The 18,206-nt window shown below is 32.3% G+C and overlaps 4 protein-coding genes across 4 annotated transcripts in view; 2 read left to right on the forward strand and 2 right to left on the reverse strand.

Annotated features, from left to right (window-relative positions):
* The first annotated feature begins 855 nt into the window (after positions 1-855).
* Positions 856-1,653, forward strand: LOC123704530. Its single transcript, XM_045652913.1, has one exon. The coding sequence runs from the start codon at positions 933-935 to the stop codon at positions 1,575-1,577; it is 645 nt and encodes a 214-aa protein (XP_045508869.1). The 5' UTR covers positions 856-932; the 3' UTR covers positions 1,578-1,653.
* Positions 1,651-2,915, reverse strand: LOC123704538 (39S ribosomal protein L30, mitochondrial). Its single transcript, XM_045652922.1, has 3 exons — positions 2,656-2,915; positions 2,214-2,340; positions 1,651-1,993 (listed from the first exon to the last, which is right to left on the reverse strand). Exons 1-3 carry the CDS (start codon positions 2,766-2,768, stop codon positions 1,697-1,699), a joined length of 537 nt encoding a protein of 178 aa, XP_045508878.1. The 5' UTR covers positions 2,769-2,915; the 3' UTR covers positions 1,651-1,696.
* Positions 2,916-3,326: 411 nt separating this feature from the next.
* On the forward strand, positions 3,327-7,217 carry LOC123701332. Its single transcript, XM_045648770.1, has 5 exons — positions 3,327-4,930; positions 5,061-5,121; positions 5,640-5,761; positions 6,070-6,278; positions 7,032-7,217. The coding sequence occupies exons 1-5, from the start codon at positions 3,435-3,437 to the stop codon at positions 7,133-7,135; spliced, it is 1,992 nt and encodes a 663-aa protein (XP_045504726.1). The 5' UTR covers positions 3,327-3,434; the 3' UTR covers positions 7,136-7,217.
* A 3,018-nt stretch (positions 7,218-10,235) lies between these two features.
* Positions 10,236-18,206, reverse strand: part of LOC123701324 (GTPase-activating Rap/Ran-GAP domain-like protein 3) — a 51,248-nt gene continuing 43,277 nt past the window's right edge. Inside the window, exons 19-24 of the mRNA XM_045648758.1 lie at positions 15,792-15,881; positions 15,591-15,712; positions 14,869-14,996; positions 13,227-13,360; positions 12,720-12,837; positions 10,236-10,553 (exon numbers count right to left, since the gene is read on the reverse strand). Of these exons, the coding sequence (XP_045504714.1) occupies positions 10,448-10,553; positions 12,720-12,837; positions 13,227-13,360; positions 14,869-14,996; positions 15,591-15,712; positions 15,792-15,881 (698 nt within the window). The 3' untranslated portion in view covers positions 10,236-10,447. The remainder of the gene's footprint in view (positions 10,554-12,719; positions 12,838-13,226; positions 13,361-14,868; positions 14,997-15,590; positions 15,713-15,791; positions 15,882-18,206) is intronic.

Genomic DNA, 18,206 nt, shown 5'->3' on the forward strand with positions numbered 1-18,206 from the left:
TGCTAACAATGTTTTTTTATCAGATAAATAGTTAAAGAGATATATCGTAAAAACCATATCAACCGCTCTTTTCAAGGTGGTGGCCGTGGGACAAGGGTGGCGACCCCACAAACGTGGTGATAGCTTCATACTGACCCCCCCCTACACATAAAAAAAATAAAATTGCGTCCTCTAAAAAACGCGACCCCAAATGTAACTTTTCAATGGACCAAGAGGAAAACCTAATTTTGAATTCTCTCACTCGTTTTTTTGGCTCGCTGTTAGTACACCGACGCATTCACGTGCGGCATTAATGTTAACCAATTCGTTTTTACAAGATCAATATAATATTTTCTATTGGGTTCAAGTGATAGTGCAGTGGAAGCCCACATGTAATAATCCTACCTACTAATCTAATATTTTAAATGTGAAAGATTGTAAGTATGGATGGCTGTATGGATGTTAGTTATTTTTTCAAGTAAAAGTACTGAACAGATTACAATGAAATTTGGTATGAAGGTAGCTGAAGACCCAGAACAAGACAGACTGGTTTTTCTCCGGAAAGCCTACAGGAACGGGAACTATGATGGATTTTTTTTTAAAAACGGGGCGAAGCCACGGACGGAAATCTAGCTTAAGGCCTATTGAGATTAGAGCGGTATCTATATTTCTTACGTAGTATATTAGAGAGACTCTAATCGCGTTTATGTCGCGTACCTATTCGATTATACTGATCGGTATAGCGCTACCCAAGGCGGTAGCGGATACCTACTCGGACTACATTACCATTTTACAAGAAGCCTATAGACATTTTACTCATATCTGTCAAATTTAGTTTCCATGAGACTTCTTTTGTGGTGATTTATAATTGTCAAATTGACAGAAAATTAACCTCTGTTTGAAATTTTAGTAAATAGGATTTAGTCAATGCGATTTTAAATTTAATAATTAAAATGAATGTTTTAAGATTACTCAAGAGTATTCATCAACATCAACCAGTCTCAAAACTTTGCCGTCTGAAATACAGTTCCCACCATCCGTCGAGATTTTTAGAATTTCAAGATAAATGGAGAGAGAAAGATGGAATGTCGAAAAATTGGGAACTGATCTATAAAGCTCCAATGGATAAAGCAATTAATTTTACATCTGCATATTTGACTTTATCATCGAGTATTATAGCAACTTCTGCATTATATTATACGACATTTGTGTTTGATTATAAAGCAATAAATGATCCATTGATTTGGGGAGAAAGCATTATAGTTGCAAACAACGCAACTGAATTCATTGTGTATCTCACTTCATTCTTTCTTTTCCATGTTGCAGTCAAAGTTTTGCTTAACAAATATGTACTACGATTATATCAAGATGGTGATAACTATGTAGCTGTTTTCAGAGGGCACTGGTACAATCATACATTCAAACACAAATTTAATTTAAAGGATTTTAAAAAGTTAAACCCTACATTTGTAGTATCATGGGGTAATGCAAGATATGATCTTGGCAAGAAGCATGGTATACTATTGGATTTATACTTCAAGACCCCGGAACATTTAAATTACTTATTATATAAGAGGAAAAGTAAACTTATTGACTAATATAAGAAGATTTACGGTTTTTTGTAGAGAAGATAAAATAATGGCATTAAAGAAAAAATAAAAGATTTTTTCATAATCTACATATCTATTTATTTACAATCATACAATAAAAATAAATTTTAGTAACCGCCCGAGTATGCATTATTCCATTTGAGTCTAGAATCTCTCTTAATTGTAGTAGAGTCCATTTTCTTTGGATTTTTCTCAAATTGTTCGAGTGCTTTTACTTTGCTTTCATCTGGTTTGAGTGTCTTAGTGACAATGCATTCTCCATTTTCTTTTAAAACTGTATGTTCAATATCTTCTTCTGTTGGCTCTCCATATGGAAATGTAATAGGGGTGATTTTAATAAGATGTTTTACTTTCCATAAAATTGCATTCATTTCAGGTACATTTTTAACAATTGCAACTTGGTTCTGAAAATAAAAATCATTAATTAATTATTAAGTAGTTATTAATAATATAAATATTTCTCAATCATACTTTCAAATATATCAACAGAATTTTTTTTCATTCATATATGCAGAAATCGCATCTATTAATTAATTGTCATAGAATTTAATGTTTACACAAAATGAGGCATAACAAATAAATATTAAATCGTTAATATGAATATAGAAACACTATATAACTTACAATGCTATTGAGTTTTAAACTCTCCAGGATATCCTTTTGCCAATAAGGATAGTGCTTTGTGCTTTTGATTAGCTCTACTCTGAATAATTTGGAAGGTGTCACATCAGGTTCTACATAATTTGGATCTCTGCAAAAATAAAGGTCAATCGTACTGGATATATTATCATACAAAAATTAAATAGGCGAAAGTATGTAAGAATGTATGGATGTTTGTTACTCTTTCACGTAAATACTAATGGACGGATTTTGATTAAACTTCACGGGAATATAGGTTTTACATCATGAGTTATAGAAATACTTGAGTTTGCACGCGGACGAAGCCGCGGGTGATACAGCGCGGCACAGTAGTCCATCTTTACATTTATTAATCTTCAGATATATAGTCTATTTCTTGTTCCTGAATTAGTATTATCCCTAAAGATAAAAATTTATTGAAATTTACCTCGGAAAATAAGTAATACCTCCAGGATAACGAATTCCACCTGAATGTTTATAACCTTTTGACCTACTGATTATTGTCAGGGGCTTAAATAGACTGATTGTGCCTCGATTCATTTTTATCAATAAGTTAATAAATTAATATTAAATTAAACCTAATCGCATAAAACTTCGACCTAAATATTAATTAATAAACAGAAAATAAGATTCTACTGGACGACTTTAATTATTTCCAATTTCCATTACAGACGAATTTGACAATGATTTGACAGCTGTCGCGGGTCGCCTGTCCGCCGGACGCTCACGTGCTCACGGACGTCGCCTCAGAGCAATAAGGTTTATTCGGGTTTATTGCAAAAACATATGCCACAGAGTAATGTAATAATAATCCCTTGTCTACACAAAGCACATTACTGTGAGCACATAAATTTCTAAAATCGGCTTCTGGGAATGTCTTATTATATATCATATTATGATTACAAGTTGATAAGTTAAAATCAACTATCTAAAAAGTTAATTTACTTCATACTGAAGAATATTAAATTCACCATTTGGAGGTGATTGTGTGATGTAAAAAAGCCTTGTATCCAGATTGATAGTGACAGTTGCTATGTCACTGTCAAAAATCGATCGAAATCTTTTGAATGTTTGAATTTACATTTTACAACCGAAAAGTTTTAGAATGTTGTGAACACATACAGTTTTTCGTTAAAAAGTATTATTCTTTTAGATAATTTAGTTTTGTTAGTGAATGTTTCTGCATATATTATATTTAAGTTCCATATGAAGAGAGTGCGGTTTGAAACCCCTTTAAAACTACGAGATACAAACATAATGAATTATGATTCGGATTGTCATTCTCCTCGACCTTACATAGATAAAGGGATAAAATCCATACCTTTTCAATCATGCAATGATGGGCCACGCTTGTTGCCTTATTCAAATGACTTGATACAAAGATTTGAATGTGGGAACAGTTCACCGTATGCCACAGTGAAAAAGACAATACCTTCACTAAACTTTCCAACGGTTGGTAATCAGCAAACCCCTTCCAGTGACCTTGATTTGAGCGTGTTGGATTATACGTGTCAGGAACCCCGAAATAAGCCTCTAAAAATATTTTCTGATGTAACGGCTGACGCGTGTGTTAACGTACAAAACATACCAAAAAATATTTTGACTAACAAGACGAATTTGGATCCTCCAAATGTTCTCAGCAAGGGTGACGACTTTTTTTTAAAAAGAGAACAACTTGGGAAAATGAGGGAAGTATATCCATTATGTGAGCAAGTTAATACATTGAGTTTAGAAAAAGAAAACAATCCATTAGTAAAGAAAACAGAAATAATGAAATTAGGAAATTTAAATAAAAATAACATGGTACCCCATTCAGAACAAGAGCCCTTTGTTGTTTCACAAAATGATAATTACTGCAAATGTCATCACTGTGTAAAAACAAGTACTCCTTATCATTTAATGCCGTCATGTATAAAATATAGGGAGGAAAACCAAGTCAACCAGTGCTGTTGTACATTTCCAGATGCCAGATCATGCACTCATAGTAACTATAACATGCAAGTTGTAACTCCACAGCCTAAATGCAATTGTAGTAACAAATCACCTGTTAATGCAGTAGACAAAAAGAACTGGGCTTTAGAAAAATATGAACAGAGTAATAGATCTGAGTGTTTAGACTTAGAACAACAAAACACCATTGTAAGGGAAAAGAGAGAGCCCACTGTAACAGATCTATATAAAATAATAAAGCTACAAAATGAACAATTGCAGTTATTACAAGGGAAGGTAGATAAATTCATAGCTGCAAGTAGAAAAGAGAATAATCAAGCAAATCCACCTCTCCAAAACTATGTTACTGAACATGTTACTTTGAAATCAGTTGATAGTGAAGAACATAAAATATCCATTGGTGTTATGACTAGTTTTGAAATGGTTCGAACATCTACAGTTATCAATAAAGAAGTAATAAAGCAAAGTGAAGCGCAGATACAATGCAATAGATCACAAATAAGTATAAAAGAAGTTGTGTCTAAAGCGCAGCCTGTTAATATTAATTTTTTAGATGGAATAAGTAAGAAAAATGACACAAATTCGTCTATTCATAATTCTGCCGTCAACAATGATGAAATGACAAGGAATACTGGCTTTGAGGATAAAACGTTTAATGAGCTCAGTTTGTATAATGTCCAAGTGGATAATGCCACCACTCCTATGATGTCTCCAGAACAAAGCATGTATTTGGACGTTAAAGATTATAGCGAGTAAGAACACAATTCTAAATTAATTTAAATAGCATGTGCATGCATGCATAAACATGTTTAAATAAATGTTTATAGTATGAGCTATTTTTGAAATAGATTTGCTATATAATTTCTTTTTCATGTGTTTCAGTTCAGACACAGAAAGTGATGATCCATCCAATGTTGGCTGGACTTATTATAATAAAGTAATGGTGAGAAAATATATTTATTATGAGTAAGCTTCAAATAAAATAGTCAGTATACATTATGTATAATTACAAGCTGTAAGCAATGTAGCAACAAGATAGAAAAGAGTTGTTCCTTGTTTTATAAACTTTAAAATAGTATTTCCTTAGCCTTATTGCAAAGCCTGAATGTCATCCATACTAATATTATAAATGCGAAAGTAACTCTGTCTGTCTGTCTGTTACTCAATCACGCCTTAACTACTGAACCAATTTGCATGAAAATTGGTATAGAGATATTTTGATACACGAGAAAGGACATAGGCTACTTTTTACCCCGGGACATAGTATATTATGTTTTATCACGGAAATCCTACGGGAAAGGGAACTATGCGGATTTTACTTTGACTGCGCCGGCGAAGCCGCTTGCGGAAAGCTAGTTGAAATATATGCCTATGGTATTTTTAAATTTGGAACATTTGCTTGTAAATTACAATGACCTGGATTCATTCGATAATTATTGATTTCTTATACTTTTCTTTCAGACGCGAGTAAATGGAATGCTACAAGATTCTGATATGCCTTCATCGGCTAGTGCTCTGTACAGAAATGCTAAGCAAAAATGTCTGATGCAAATTGACAAAACCAATGTTAGTGTGACTAAAAGGTTTGTATTTTTACAAGTTATAAAATAACGGACTGCTTATTGCTTTGCTCGCATGGACTAGAATGAGTGTATTTCGCGGATTTTCGAAGAAGTGGGGCATTTCTTACGTCTTTAGATGCATAAAATATAGGTACACAACTACAAATATAAAATCATACTCTGGGAAACTATTTCTTCACTAAGAAGTAACTAGTACCTAAACTAAGGGTGTTTCTAATATTGTGCAGATTTCGTAACGCGTCATGAGCGTTTTCACCAGAGCCATAAAACACTTTCATTTTTCTAATGCAAAATAAATCAATTTTCAGAGTGACATTTGGAGAAAATCCAATACAAATGCAGCCACCCCAAATGACTACAGCTACAACTGATACAAGTTTAAAAATGAACCAGTTAGCTGCTAAATACCTTCAAAATGGCCAACAACTAGGGAATGTTGTCTCAAACAAAACCACGGCATCAACTGAGATGTCTTTTGCTACGAAAAATTATATGGAAAGGCATAAAATACTACAAGGTACCATAAAACATAGGTTTATCCTTTAGTTGTTATCTAAAAAAAAGTTTTATTTTAACCTTTATTTTCCCTTAATGAAAAATTAATTTTTATTTAAACACGCAAATAATTGAAGTGAAACTTCTTTATCGGGGTTGGAAAAAAATTTAGTGTAACATTTTTTCGTAACGCCTGACATTTTTCCGTTACGCGCCATCTTTTTCTTATCCCTACCACGCGTGATTCGACGTATTTCTGTAAAGTTGCATATAGTAAATTATTTTTTGAAAAATAAGGTCATAAAGAAGTTTCGCTTCTTATGTGTGTACACAGACTACACTGGTACACTCACACATTTTTTTTAACCACTTTTAATTTGTAAATACTACTGATTTACACCTCAAACTCATACCTGACACTCATATTTTATTTTTACTTATTGTATATAAGGGTGTAATCGTTAAGTGTGCACAGGCGATTATTCCGTAACTATTGCTGATATCAAAAAACTTTAAACTGATGAAAGCCCTTTACCTAATGAGTAAAATGACAATAATAACTTTTTAAAAATAATACGGGAAATATCCAAAAATTTTACATGAAACACGCCCGTTTTTGATAACTGCAATAGTAAATAGTTACGGAATAATCGCCTGTGCACACTTAACAATTACACCCTGTATACTACCTGAACTGAATCTAAAAATATATGTCTTAAATAGTCTGTTATAATTTTCACAATGGAATCTATATTAATGTTACATTCATTTATAGGTAACCACACACAGCCACATAGCCTGCAGCCACCAAAGCCGCAACAAGAAATACCCAAATTTTTGGATATAACAGTATTAAAGCAACAACCTAAGTTATTATAGAATATACTTTTGTATACTTTAAGGTACATTTAGATGAATAATTGTATATTGTAATGAAATAAAACAATTAATTTATAGAACAGACATTTATTTTATTTAAACTTCAATGAAAATAACAATTTTTCTACATAATATTTAGCTACATATAATTTGGGAACATTTCAACATTATGAATATAATTTATGATAATATTACACTTATTCTAAATAATAGTTTTCTAGACAGTGGTAACTGGTAGACGGCCACTACGGGCCACCAGTTGCAAAAGAAATAATTCTCATAATAATTTAACATTTACTAACTCCAGTAAGAGACCTTTCATTTCAAACATCAATTTCATAAAATTGTTACTAATATAACAACACACAAAATAATATTCTTTTTCATACATAATATACTACTGAGATTCATTTTAGGATTACATATCGGTAGGCCTACGCACGCCATTACAACAATAAAAAATAATCTTTCGATCTTAAAAATATAAAACATTTAGATGAACATGATAGGTAGGTACATTTAATGGAGGTATTTAAAATTACACTTGCACACGTTTTGTACATTTATTTTCTTTTAACTCTAGATACACGAATAAACATTTAGAGATAGAAGCTAGAATTTAATATCAATTTGCTGTAAATGTATACTTACCTACTTGGTAATTAGTAGTAGTATTTTAATGTTAGCGATATTGGACAATTTCTTTGCTATCAGTCAATTTATTCCGAGCACTGCCTAATGCCTATGTCATATGAAATGTATGATTTCAATGAGATTACAATTAACTGATTTCGTTGTTGATGTTTGTGTGTTGTTGGCTTTAAGAAATGTATTCTCTTTTTGAAGGAATGAAGTTCTTACAAATATGACCTTGATACTAAGGTATGAATTATTAAACTGTGTTTATTAGGGTAAGTATTCATTTTCATAAAAATAGTAATAAATATTTTCGATTAAAATAAATAACTTAGCTTTTGGTCTGTGATAAAAATATTTCATGTTATCGTCATATTTTAACAATATTTTCATATTATCCGACAATAACAATATTTTAAGATTACACATTATTCTACTTAATCTTATATTTTCTTCTTTTGGTTCTCTTTTCATCTAGTAAATAGACACATTAATAATAATTTATCGGTACCTACGTAAGTATAATTATATTTTAAACATTTATTAGATTTCTAGATCCTATTCAAATGAACGTACTAAATATAAATTTTATGTACAAGGAAATACTGTAGGTATCTATTAATAACTTCAATTCTCTTGCATCGCAATTTGTTTATATTAAAATCTAAGAAGATAACCAATTATTTGGATGGCACTTATATTCAAAGATGTCGAACATCATGTCTGTTAATATATATATTATTAACAAATAATTCCTATTAAGCTAACACCAAAAATCTATTTTACATCACTTTTTGTCTTAGACGTCAGTTAGATAACATGACTAGATATAAACCACTAAACATTTATGATAAACATAGTGCAGACAGATTTTTCAGCATATTTACAACCTATGAAACCTATGTTGTACGAACGTGCAGTGTATTCATTATGATGTTAAAAAATTATGAGCATTTAATACAGGGTTAGTTTTCAATGACCAGCCAAAATTTAAAATTAAGATCTAGATATTAAACCAAAGGTACATTTGAAATATTATTGTCGAATAAAAAAAAAATAATAGCATTCATTTGAAAATGTCTAAATTTCCTAAATCGTAAACACGAGATACCTAATCAATGCACTTGTGTGCGTGCGCGCGTAGACAAATTTATGTGTGTGCTAACTTCTACCTACCTAGAGGTAGGTTGTTGAACTGAATTGTGCTTTTGTAATGTCCACACGTTCGCTTTTTAGTGGCGGACAGGAATGAAATCTAATTAAAAAAAAAAGTTTTTTTTTTCATTAGATCGAAAATGTTATCGATTCTGAACCATTTCTGAAAATTTGGCCGGTCATTGAAAACTAACCCTGTTTAGTGCGGCGTTAACCTAATTTTATTATAATATGACAGTCAAACAGAAATACTTATCTGATACAATTAGTTACTTGAGAAGTATTTTTAAGACAGCGCCGCTGAAAGTTCTAATGGCGCTCTTTGATCTGAGCATTCATATCGTTTCATAATATGTACCATATTTTTTACCTTTTTTTCTAATCATCACTTTTCTTCTATTCAACACCAAGATGAACATCTAGTTACGAATAAAATTAATGGATGCATCAGCTTGTTTAGTGAAACGACTAGGTGCCATTTTATCATTTTTTGCGTTATATATTTTGGCGCCCATTGCGATTTAATGCCTATAGGGGCTCAATATTAAATAATTATCTTAGGTTTGAAAGTTTAATGATTTCTTTCAAAAAAATCAGCTATATGCACTACCATACCGGTCTATTCTTTATGACTTATTGAAGAGCCATATTTTTACCATATTAGGTAAGTACCTTTCTTCTTAATACTACCATTTTATTTAAATCGATGATGTTTTTTCTTTCATTGCCCACCACTTAGAGATGTCATTCCAATTCCAGTCATTCTTTTATCACTCTCTATCTACAAGAAGTAACTAAACTAAGAAATAGAGACGTATTTCTTAGTAAAGTGTGTCAAGCAGCCAATAATAAATTTAAATAATTTTAGTTAGTTTTAAACATCGATTACATGGAATAGACGATGCTCTTCAAAATATGTACATATATTTTTAGCCCGTCCCTACAAGTAATTGTGCGACTCACAGCGACCTCATTAATAATTTAGTTTAGAAATCAATATTTTTAAAATTAATCACTTTCGTCTACAGAAAGCACTATTTACAGTTATGTACTGTATTAGGTACTTAATGAGGAATGAATATAAAAGATTTTTATATTACCTATATAAATGAATAAAATAATATTCTAATAAATCTTGTATAATTTTATTGTGGCTAACATCCATCCGTCATAAAAGACATTAAAATTGAGTGTAAATAGTCTTACTTATATAGTTTGATCTAGTTTGATTAACTGATTAAAGTAGGTACCTATTGTATTATAGATTCAACATTTAGAGTAGGTAATTTATTAAGAATACCAATATAAATAACACATTTATTATTTATTTGATTCATCAGATACCACATTCAAAAATAACTTTCTGAATGGAAAGCTTCAATTCAAGTGCAACATCTTATTATAATATCCAGTTGTTTTCTGTTCCTTATTCTTCTATAATACCTATGACCTAAAGAAATAATGTTTATGCTAAATTTTAAATTAAAATCACTTATTTTAATAGGTATTTGTGCAATTAGTTTAATTATACGTCGTGTGCTGTGAATCATTGGCTTCTTCATCACCGCCTCCTCTCGACTTGCTGTCCAGACGTAACGCAGCTAGTTTTTGTCGTATGCTATTTGGCCTGAAATAAAGAATATAATAATTATTATAGTAATAAATAATTTATAGTATTGAAATAATCAAAAGTAATATCAAATATGAACTTTAAATGTTATCTCTAGATATCCATTGAATTTACAAAATTCAATAGGTATAGAATCATAAAATCATTCAACATAGGTATTATATTGCACTTATGATTAATGGTTACATAAAACTACGACTGTATCTGGGGGCACGGTAGTGCCCCCGCCAAGACGAGCCAAGCGAACAAGTGAAGCGCACGGGCACTACCTACCTTTTCTCGAAGCGCTTCGACGTTTTTTTGAACCCTCATAACTTGGGTTTGGATTATGCTAGATCAACAAAATTTTCGGAATATATTGTCAATAGCGGACTTATTGAACATATTAAGTTTTAATTACATTAGCTTTTATACTTCAGATTTTATTTATATCTAAAAAACGCTAATTTCGTCACTGACTCACTGATGATCATCAAAATTCTTAAGGTATTTCCTAATGTCCTAGAAAGCTGAAATTTTGTATGTAAGTTAGTATTAGCACACAAACAAGAAAAAAATTATAAAACTTGTAACTTTCATCCCCCAACCCCTTAAACTAGGGGATGGGAGTTTGTATGAGACCTGTAATTTTAAATTAAATTTTTTATGACGCTAGAGGTCTAATCTAATAATTTAAAACTTGGTTCCCCTAGATATATATATGTATAGGTACTCCTTGTTAAAAAAAAATTAAAAATTTAATCGACGTATAAAATTTTGTTACAAACAACTTACAAAAAGAAATGAAATCCCACCAAAAACATTTTCATGTAAAATGTTGCCAAGACGAGCCCATATGACTCGCACTGTCAAAAAGTTATCAGATCTCATGTAGAGCCAAGCTTCTAACACTACACGCCCTAACTCTACAAGGTCTAACTTCACAAACTCTACACCTTAGTCAAAATATGTGGCTTGGCCGTTCGTTACTACAAGAACTATTGTATAACACACAAGTAATGAACAGTGATTTTAACATTGAGTTAATTTTTCACCTTACGCCGATGTGAATGTAGCGAAATGGCCAAGCCACATATTTTGACTAAGGTGTAGAGTTTGTGAAGTTAACCCTTGTACAGTTAGGGCGTGTAGTGTTAGAAGCTTGGCTCTACATGAGATCTGATAACTTTTTGACAGTGCGAGTCATATGGGCTCGTCTTGGCAACATTTTACATGAAAATGTTTTTGGTGGGATAATTATTTTTATTGCAAGTTTATTTGTCAGTTATGGGGTTAGGAAGGAAGGTTGATTTCCTCCATCGAAAAAGAGAGGATCTTTAGGCCCCGATAAATAACGTTGGAAAATTGTATATATGTGCGCTATAACAAAACATTTGTATAACAAGGTAAAGGTGTAGGAACGGCCGGAGTCACGAAGCTCTTTTTTCCAAGCGCTGCTGCTGCATACATGGTAGTCGGGAAAATAGACATAAATAAAAAATAGACACACCACACCACACAAGTACTGACTGGTCACGACGGATTCGCCTTCTACTTGACCAGTACCCCTAGTGTGAGTTTGATCGAGTACGAAACGTTACTATCGCGTCTGCGTCACAGCCGAATTAGTATGGGAAATCGAACAGCGCCCCTAGCGGACGTATGGGGAAGCTTTGATTCCCCATACAAATTTCGCTGTGACGCAGACGCGATAGTAACGTTTCGTACTTGATCAAACTCACACTAAACCTACAGATTCAAGTTGAAGGATAGACGCTGCTCTTCAAAATATTTACATATATTTTTAGCCCGCCCCTACATCCTTCCTGTCCTTCGTGTCTATGTCAGCCTGGAGTTGAGGAGACGGTTCCTCACCTGTTACTCGAGTGCCCAATTTTTGCAATCAATAGATATGCTATTGAGCAAAAAATGTCTCTGGACTATAATCCATGGCACGAACACCCTGTGATGTGATGACGGGTGCCTTTAAAAAAAAAAGACGTGTGGCACTCGGGGACTGCCGCGGTAAAGCTATTGCATGCTATGCCTTCAAGCCACACCTCCGCCCGTCGGAGTGAGGAGCGTGAGGTTTAACGTTACGGAATTTCTCGATTCGGTCCCCGCGCTCAAGGCCCGCGATAGAAGCTATGCAATAGCTTAAAAATATAACAGGTAAGTACATACCTATCATTAAAGTATGAGCACACAACATGGTCCGCGGAGACGGACTGTCGCTGGTAGGCGGCCGCGCTCAGGTTGCTCTGCGGGATCTTGTAGATGCGCACACAACGACCGCTGTTCTCTGTCGAGTATTATTTATTATTAGTTGCTTGTCCTGCTCAATATGGATAACAAATAAAATATAGTCTTTGTTAATCAAATAAGCAATGGAACAAATAAAGAATAATTAAATAATTGTTAAAAACAATAGCAAAAAATTAAATAATTCCTCTTTGTAATATAACTAATTAGTTATTAGTGTAAATGGATTCGGATCTGCTGGTTAAACACTACGTAGTACCTAAGTAAACGAAGGTACGTATTTTCCTAATATGTACATACAATACTTATCATACAACTTGTATTAAACATAAATCCATTGACAGTTCAAAAATAGTTTTATCCACATAATACATATAACTAATATAACATATAACTTTACACATACATTAATAGAATAATATATCATACCCTGTGGTGAAGTGGGCGGCGATATCGGCGTCATTCTCTGCAGCGGCGGGCGGATGCTCTCCTGCTCAGAGGAGATCGAACTGCTGCGACTTGACGCGGAGTTGTTCTCGGGTGTGCGAGTGTTTTGGTCATTTCTGTTGGTTAGTTAGTATTCGTTTAGAAAATAATAACACGAAATAATGTTTAGAAGAAATGTTCAAGGCTAACTGAATTAATGATAACCTGATATAAACAAGAGCTTCGCATATACCTTCGATCATTGGTTAACTAAATTCATGATCGATCATGAATTCTGTTAACTTCACGTAAACGATAAGCGTCATATAAACTACAGTTTCGCCTTACACTTTTGATCTCCCTTAACAGACTACCTCGTACCATAGCTATAGTAATGTCGTGTCACCTAATCTTCGCATTTTTGGCCATTTTCGTGATATAAAATAATTAGTAGTGAAGTGTTATATTGTTAATTATAATTCATACTAAGTATACTTCGACCTAATTAAAACATTAATTAAAACAAAGAAAGTAAGAAAATACATTAATAAAAAGTTGTTTCTTAGAAAAAGTTTAATAGTATACGTAATAAAAGCTAGTTAACATAATTTATTGCAGCAGATAACCAAAAAAGGTGAAATTTTAAGTGATTAATTAGCTACTGGCACGTTTATGAGTAAGATCGTGTTATATTTTCAATGTTTTCTTAAAAAATACTCGTTAATGTGTTGTTGGCTTCATGTAAACAGTCTAAGAACAATAAATTAATACCACCTATATAGCAAAATAACTATAAGATATAATATTTGTCAGGTCACGGAATGCTTTGATTGATTGATATTGTACATTTATGAGCACTCAATGTGATAACAATATATAATTGGGTATGTAGTGTTATTTATTGCGTTTGCGTGAGCTCGTAGCACCGTAGCTATTGTGTAGACACGCTACGCGCTACGCGTCTACGAACTTATCGACTAGACGTTGTTACACGCATCGTTATTCAACCAAGTATAATTGGTTTTATGTCAACATAATTGGTGTATTTATTCGAATAAGTCTACAATTTTTACAAAATTGTATTTTAATAGGTACATGTTGTTAGTTATTTTTGGGCTTATTTTTTATTGTATTTTTAAGCACTGATGAAAAACTAGTCTTTATTATAACACGATATTTGATAGATTTGAAAATTAATACATTAGGTTTTTGAAGTGAAACTTTTTTATCGGGGTTGGAAAAAATTTAGTTTAACATTTTTTCGTTACGCGTGACATTTTTCCGTTACGCGCCATCTTTTTCTGATCCCTACCACGCGTGATTATTACGATTACTTACGACGTATTTTCGTAAAGTTAATATAGTAAATTATTTTTTGAAAAATAAGGTCATAAAGAAGTTTCACTTCTTACGTGTGTACACTAGTAAACGCACACATTTTTTAAGTTAGTTCATATTTTGTTTGATCATCGTAATTTTTTATCTTTAATAAAGGATGTTAGTGACTTAAAAAAATGTATGAAATGAGAAAAACGTAGGAAGGAGAAATTTATTTGTTTATGAAGTGAGTTAGTTTAACAATAAAACGTGAGACCGACAGATTCATGTGTCTCAGTGAAAGGAGAGATATTATCTAATACATTACCTATCAGCATCGTCGTCGTCCACAGAGTACTTAGCAAGCCGCGCGAGCTCGTAGCTGTCGTGTAGACACGGCTCGATGTCGCGCCCGAGCGGCACATACTCGGGCGCACAGGCCACGTAGAATATGTCCTAGAGCAAGGAAAGTTCTTGTATTTTACGCGTTTACATTATGAAATTAGATCATTAGAATCAGACAAATTAGAGATTTTTAGCATTATATTATTTAAGGCTGACCAAGTCTTTAATTTATAAAAGTGGAGTATCGATTTTTGTGGTAGAACATTATAGGAAGATTACATTGAGATAATATTACTATGGAGACGACACCTACATCACTTATGTTCCGCTCAACATACGCCATATGGCGTAACTGCACGCTCATTTTTTATTTGTTTTAAAGTGACACGTGCAAGTGTACGGCAAGTTGTATGAAATGACGAACTTGATGCAAGATGCGCGTGTGTGTATACCGTTGCGACTTGCGTCTTTATTTTGACCACATTAAAAATGTTTATGTTGAAAGTAAATTGAAAAAAGTCTTCATTTATAACTCTTCTACGACATTTATGTCCAAAAATTTATTAATCAAAATATTATAGTTTGTTTTAATAACCCTTCTTATACTAGATATTAAATCATCTTTCTAAAATATTTAATCAGCGATGGAAAAAAATAATTATTAACGAATACATATTTAAATATTTATTTTTAGTTTAAAGTTACCTTTCTACCACACAGTAGTTTTAAACCAGGAATGCAAGCAGCGTGTACCAGAGAACCATTAGCAACCAGACGAATTTCCAATAAGTCCTCAGCAAAAGCCATAATATAAGGGAATGCACACACTAAAAATAAATAAAATAACTTTAAATTATTTTTTAAATTATTTGAATTTATTTATACATATAATAAGTATTTACATACCAACAGCTGTGGGTACGGTTGTCCAGTGAAAGTCGTATTCACTATCGCTTTCCAAACCTTTGCTTGTTAGTCTTTCAAAATGGCAGGTATCTAAAGCAAATATAATAAAATCCATACTAATATTATAAATGCGAAAGTAACTCTGTCTGTCTGTCTGTCTGTTACTCAATCACGACTAAACTACTGAACCAATTTGCATGAAATTTGGTATGGAGATATTTTCTGTGCCTCCAGTGAATAAGGGAGTAAGGCGAGTTATTCCCTTTGGTTTTTATTGCACCATTGGATTCAGCTCGTCAAAATACACAACATATCAAAAGGACATATCTCCAGCTGCATCCTAACCCATTTTTTCGAATGACCCAAACGGTATAAGTAGGGTGTGATTAACGGTATAAGTTACCTTATCCATCATTTTAGGCAATCGCAAAGGAACTATTCGTCTCGAGTCAAAATAACCCACGAACACAAGGACGTATGTGTAGTTATACTTTTTGAATAAAGACATAATTCATTTTGTTCCATCCGTGCTAACACTATTTTAGTATATAAACGCATTTGTGTCATTTTTCTAACATGAGCATAAAGGAACAACTCTTAGTGTCATTGGTTCAAGTGACGACATGAGACAGTTTCGCATTATTGCCGTGTTGCAATTGGTCTATTTGAATACTGCACGGAAACAACAGACACTATTTCTTTTTGCTTAATAATATTTTTCAATCGTTTTTTCAATAAATATGCAACAGTAAATCTTTATATTTAAAAAAAAAGGTATTTATCAATCAACTTGGAATACTAATAATTTTTCTATGGAAATTAACTATTTTTTGCAATAGATAAAAATACAGTTTTAATTAACACATTAAGTGCATTTAATGATATTATACTCTTTGTTTATATAAATACAGAACGATAATTGAATTATCTAAAAAAGCCAACAAAAATGTTAAACTTATATTTTCTTCTTTTAATTGGGTAAGTTTTCTAAAAAATAACTAGTTTTTAATCTTTTTTTTTTTAATTTAATCTAACCAATAATACTATAATTATAGACGCATAGAAAAAAAATTATAACCAGTCTTGTAGAGTCTCTTCAAGTCGTATTTGCATCCAAGGCACCTTCAAATCTGTGCTTAATTTTTTCATAAAATCTCTGCGGCTCATTGTTTTTTCTTTATTTATCTATATTATTTTGATATTATAAGATATAGAAATTGTTAAAATTTCATATCATGCCGTAAAATATCGCCACAGACCACCTATAACTTTCCCTGTAAGGTAACTGAACATACAGGAATATGGTTTTCGAGCTTCTCTTAACTCTTTATAGTGCTTGTATCCTCAATGTATAACACATATTCGTTTATAACCACCAGACAACATCTCAGCCACCCAATCCTCTTTCTTGGAGTCCAAATCCAGCGGAGGACAACAGTCATTTACTAAAATTGAAGGTTTTTCGTCCTAGTGTTAAAGTTTTCTGGATCCTATTTTATACTCAATATATAGTATATAATACTATATCATGTAAAACGTGACTTGGAAAAAAAAATATTCACATAAATCACAAAATAATTTTTTTTAAACAATCGTAAAAGTTACGAAAAGCCCAATTATACGTCAAAATGACGTTCAACATCCTCTTTACTACAAAATGGCGGAATTTACCGGGAAGAGCCAACTATGTACAGCTAGATCTCGACGGCTAATGAGTTGTTTCTGGATTTCGAAGTGATTCGATGGTAAATATAGAAAAGACAAAGATATTTCGCCGCGGTGTACATAAAATTTACGTAGATTGGACTTCTAGGGTTAAATGCATAAACACCTAAATGTTGTTTTGTTTTTATTATATCTAATAACGTTAAAAAATCCGTTGATTTCACTCGTTTTTCAAGCTACATGCATGGTTGTTCCACTAAAAGGCTTCAATTGAGTCATAAAGTACACAAATTTCAAGCATGATAAGTCGCATTATTTCTATAAAACCAAAACTGGCAATAATATAAGTCGTGTTATGCGACTATGAACATAGTGCTTTAGGGCATAAGTCGTTATATTGCAAAGAGCAAAAAAAAAATTATGTGAATACATTGAGTTATTCCATGAAGTACTCGTTCATAAGGCCACAACTACAAAAAAACACGAAAAAAGTATATTTATGGGGTTGTTACAATATCTGTTCATATGTAAAACTAAAGTCTAACATCATATCTTACCCATACAAGCTTAAAAATTTGAAGTTATAAAGATTTAGTGTTGATATATAGTTTTTTGTCTCTCCTGAAAAGTGCTGTTTTTGAGTTATTCCCTTATTCACTGGAGGCACAGTTTTGATATCCGAGAAAGGACATAGGCTACCTTTTATTGCGAAATATGTACCACGTGCGAAGCCGGAGCGGACCACTAGTG

Source organism: Colias croceus, chromosome 2, assembly GCF_905220415.1.
Source record: "Colias croceus chromosome 2, ilColCroc2.1".
NCBI lineage: Eukaryota > Metazoa > Arthropoda > Insecta > Lepidoptera > Pieridae > Colias > Colias croceus.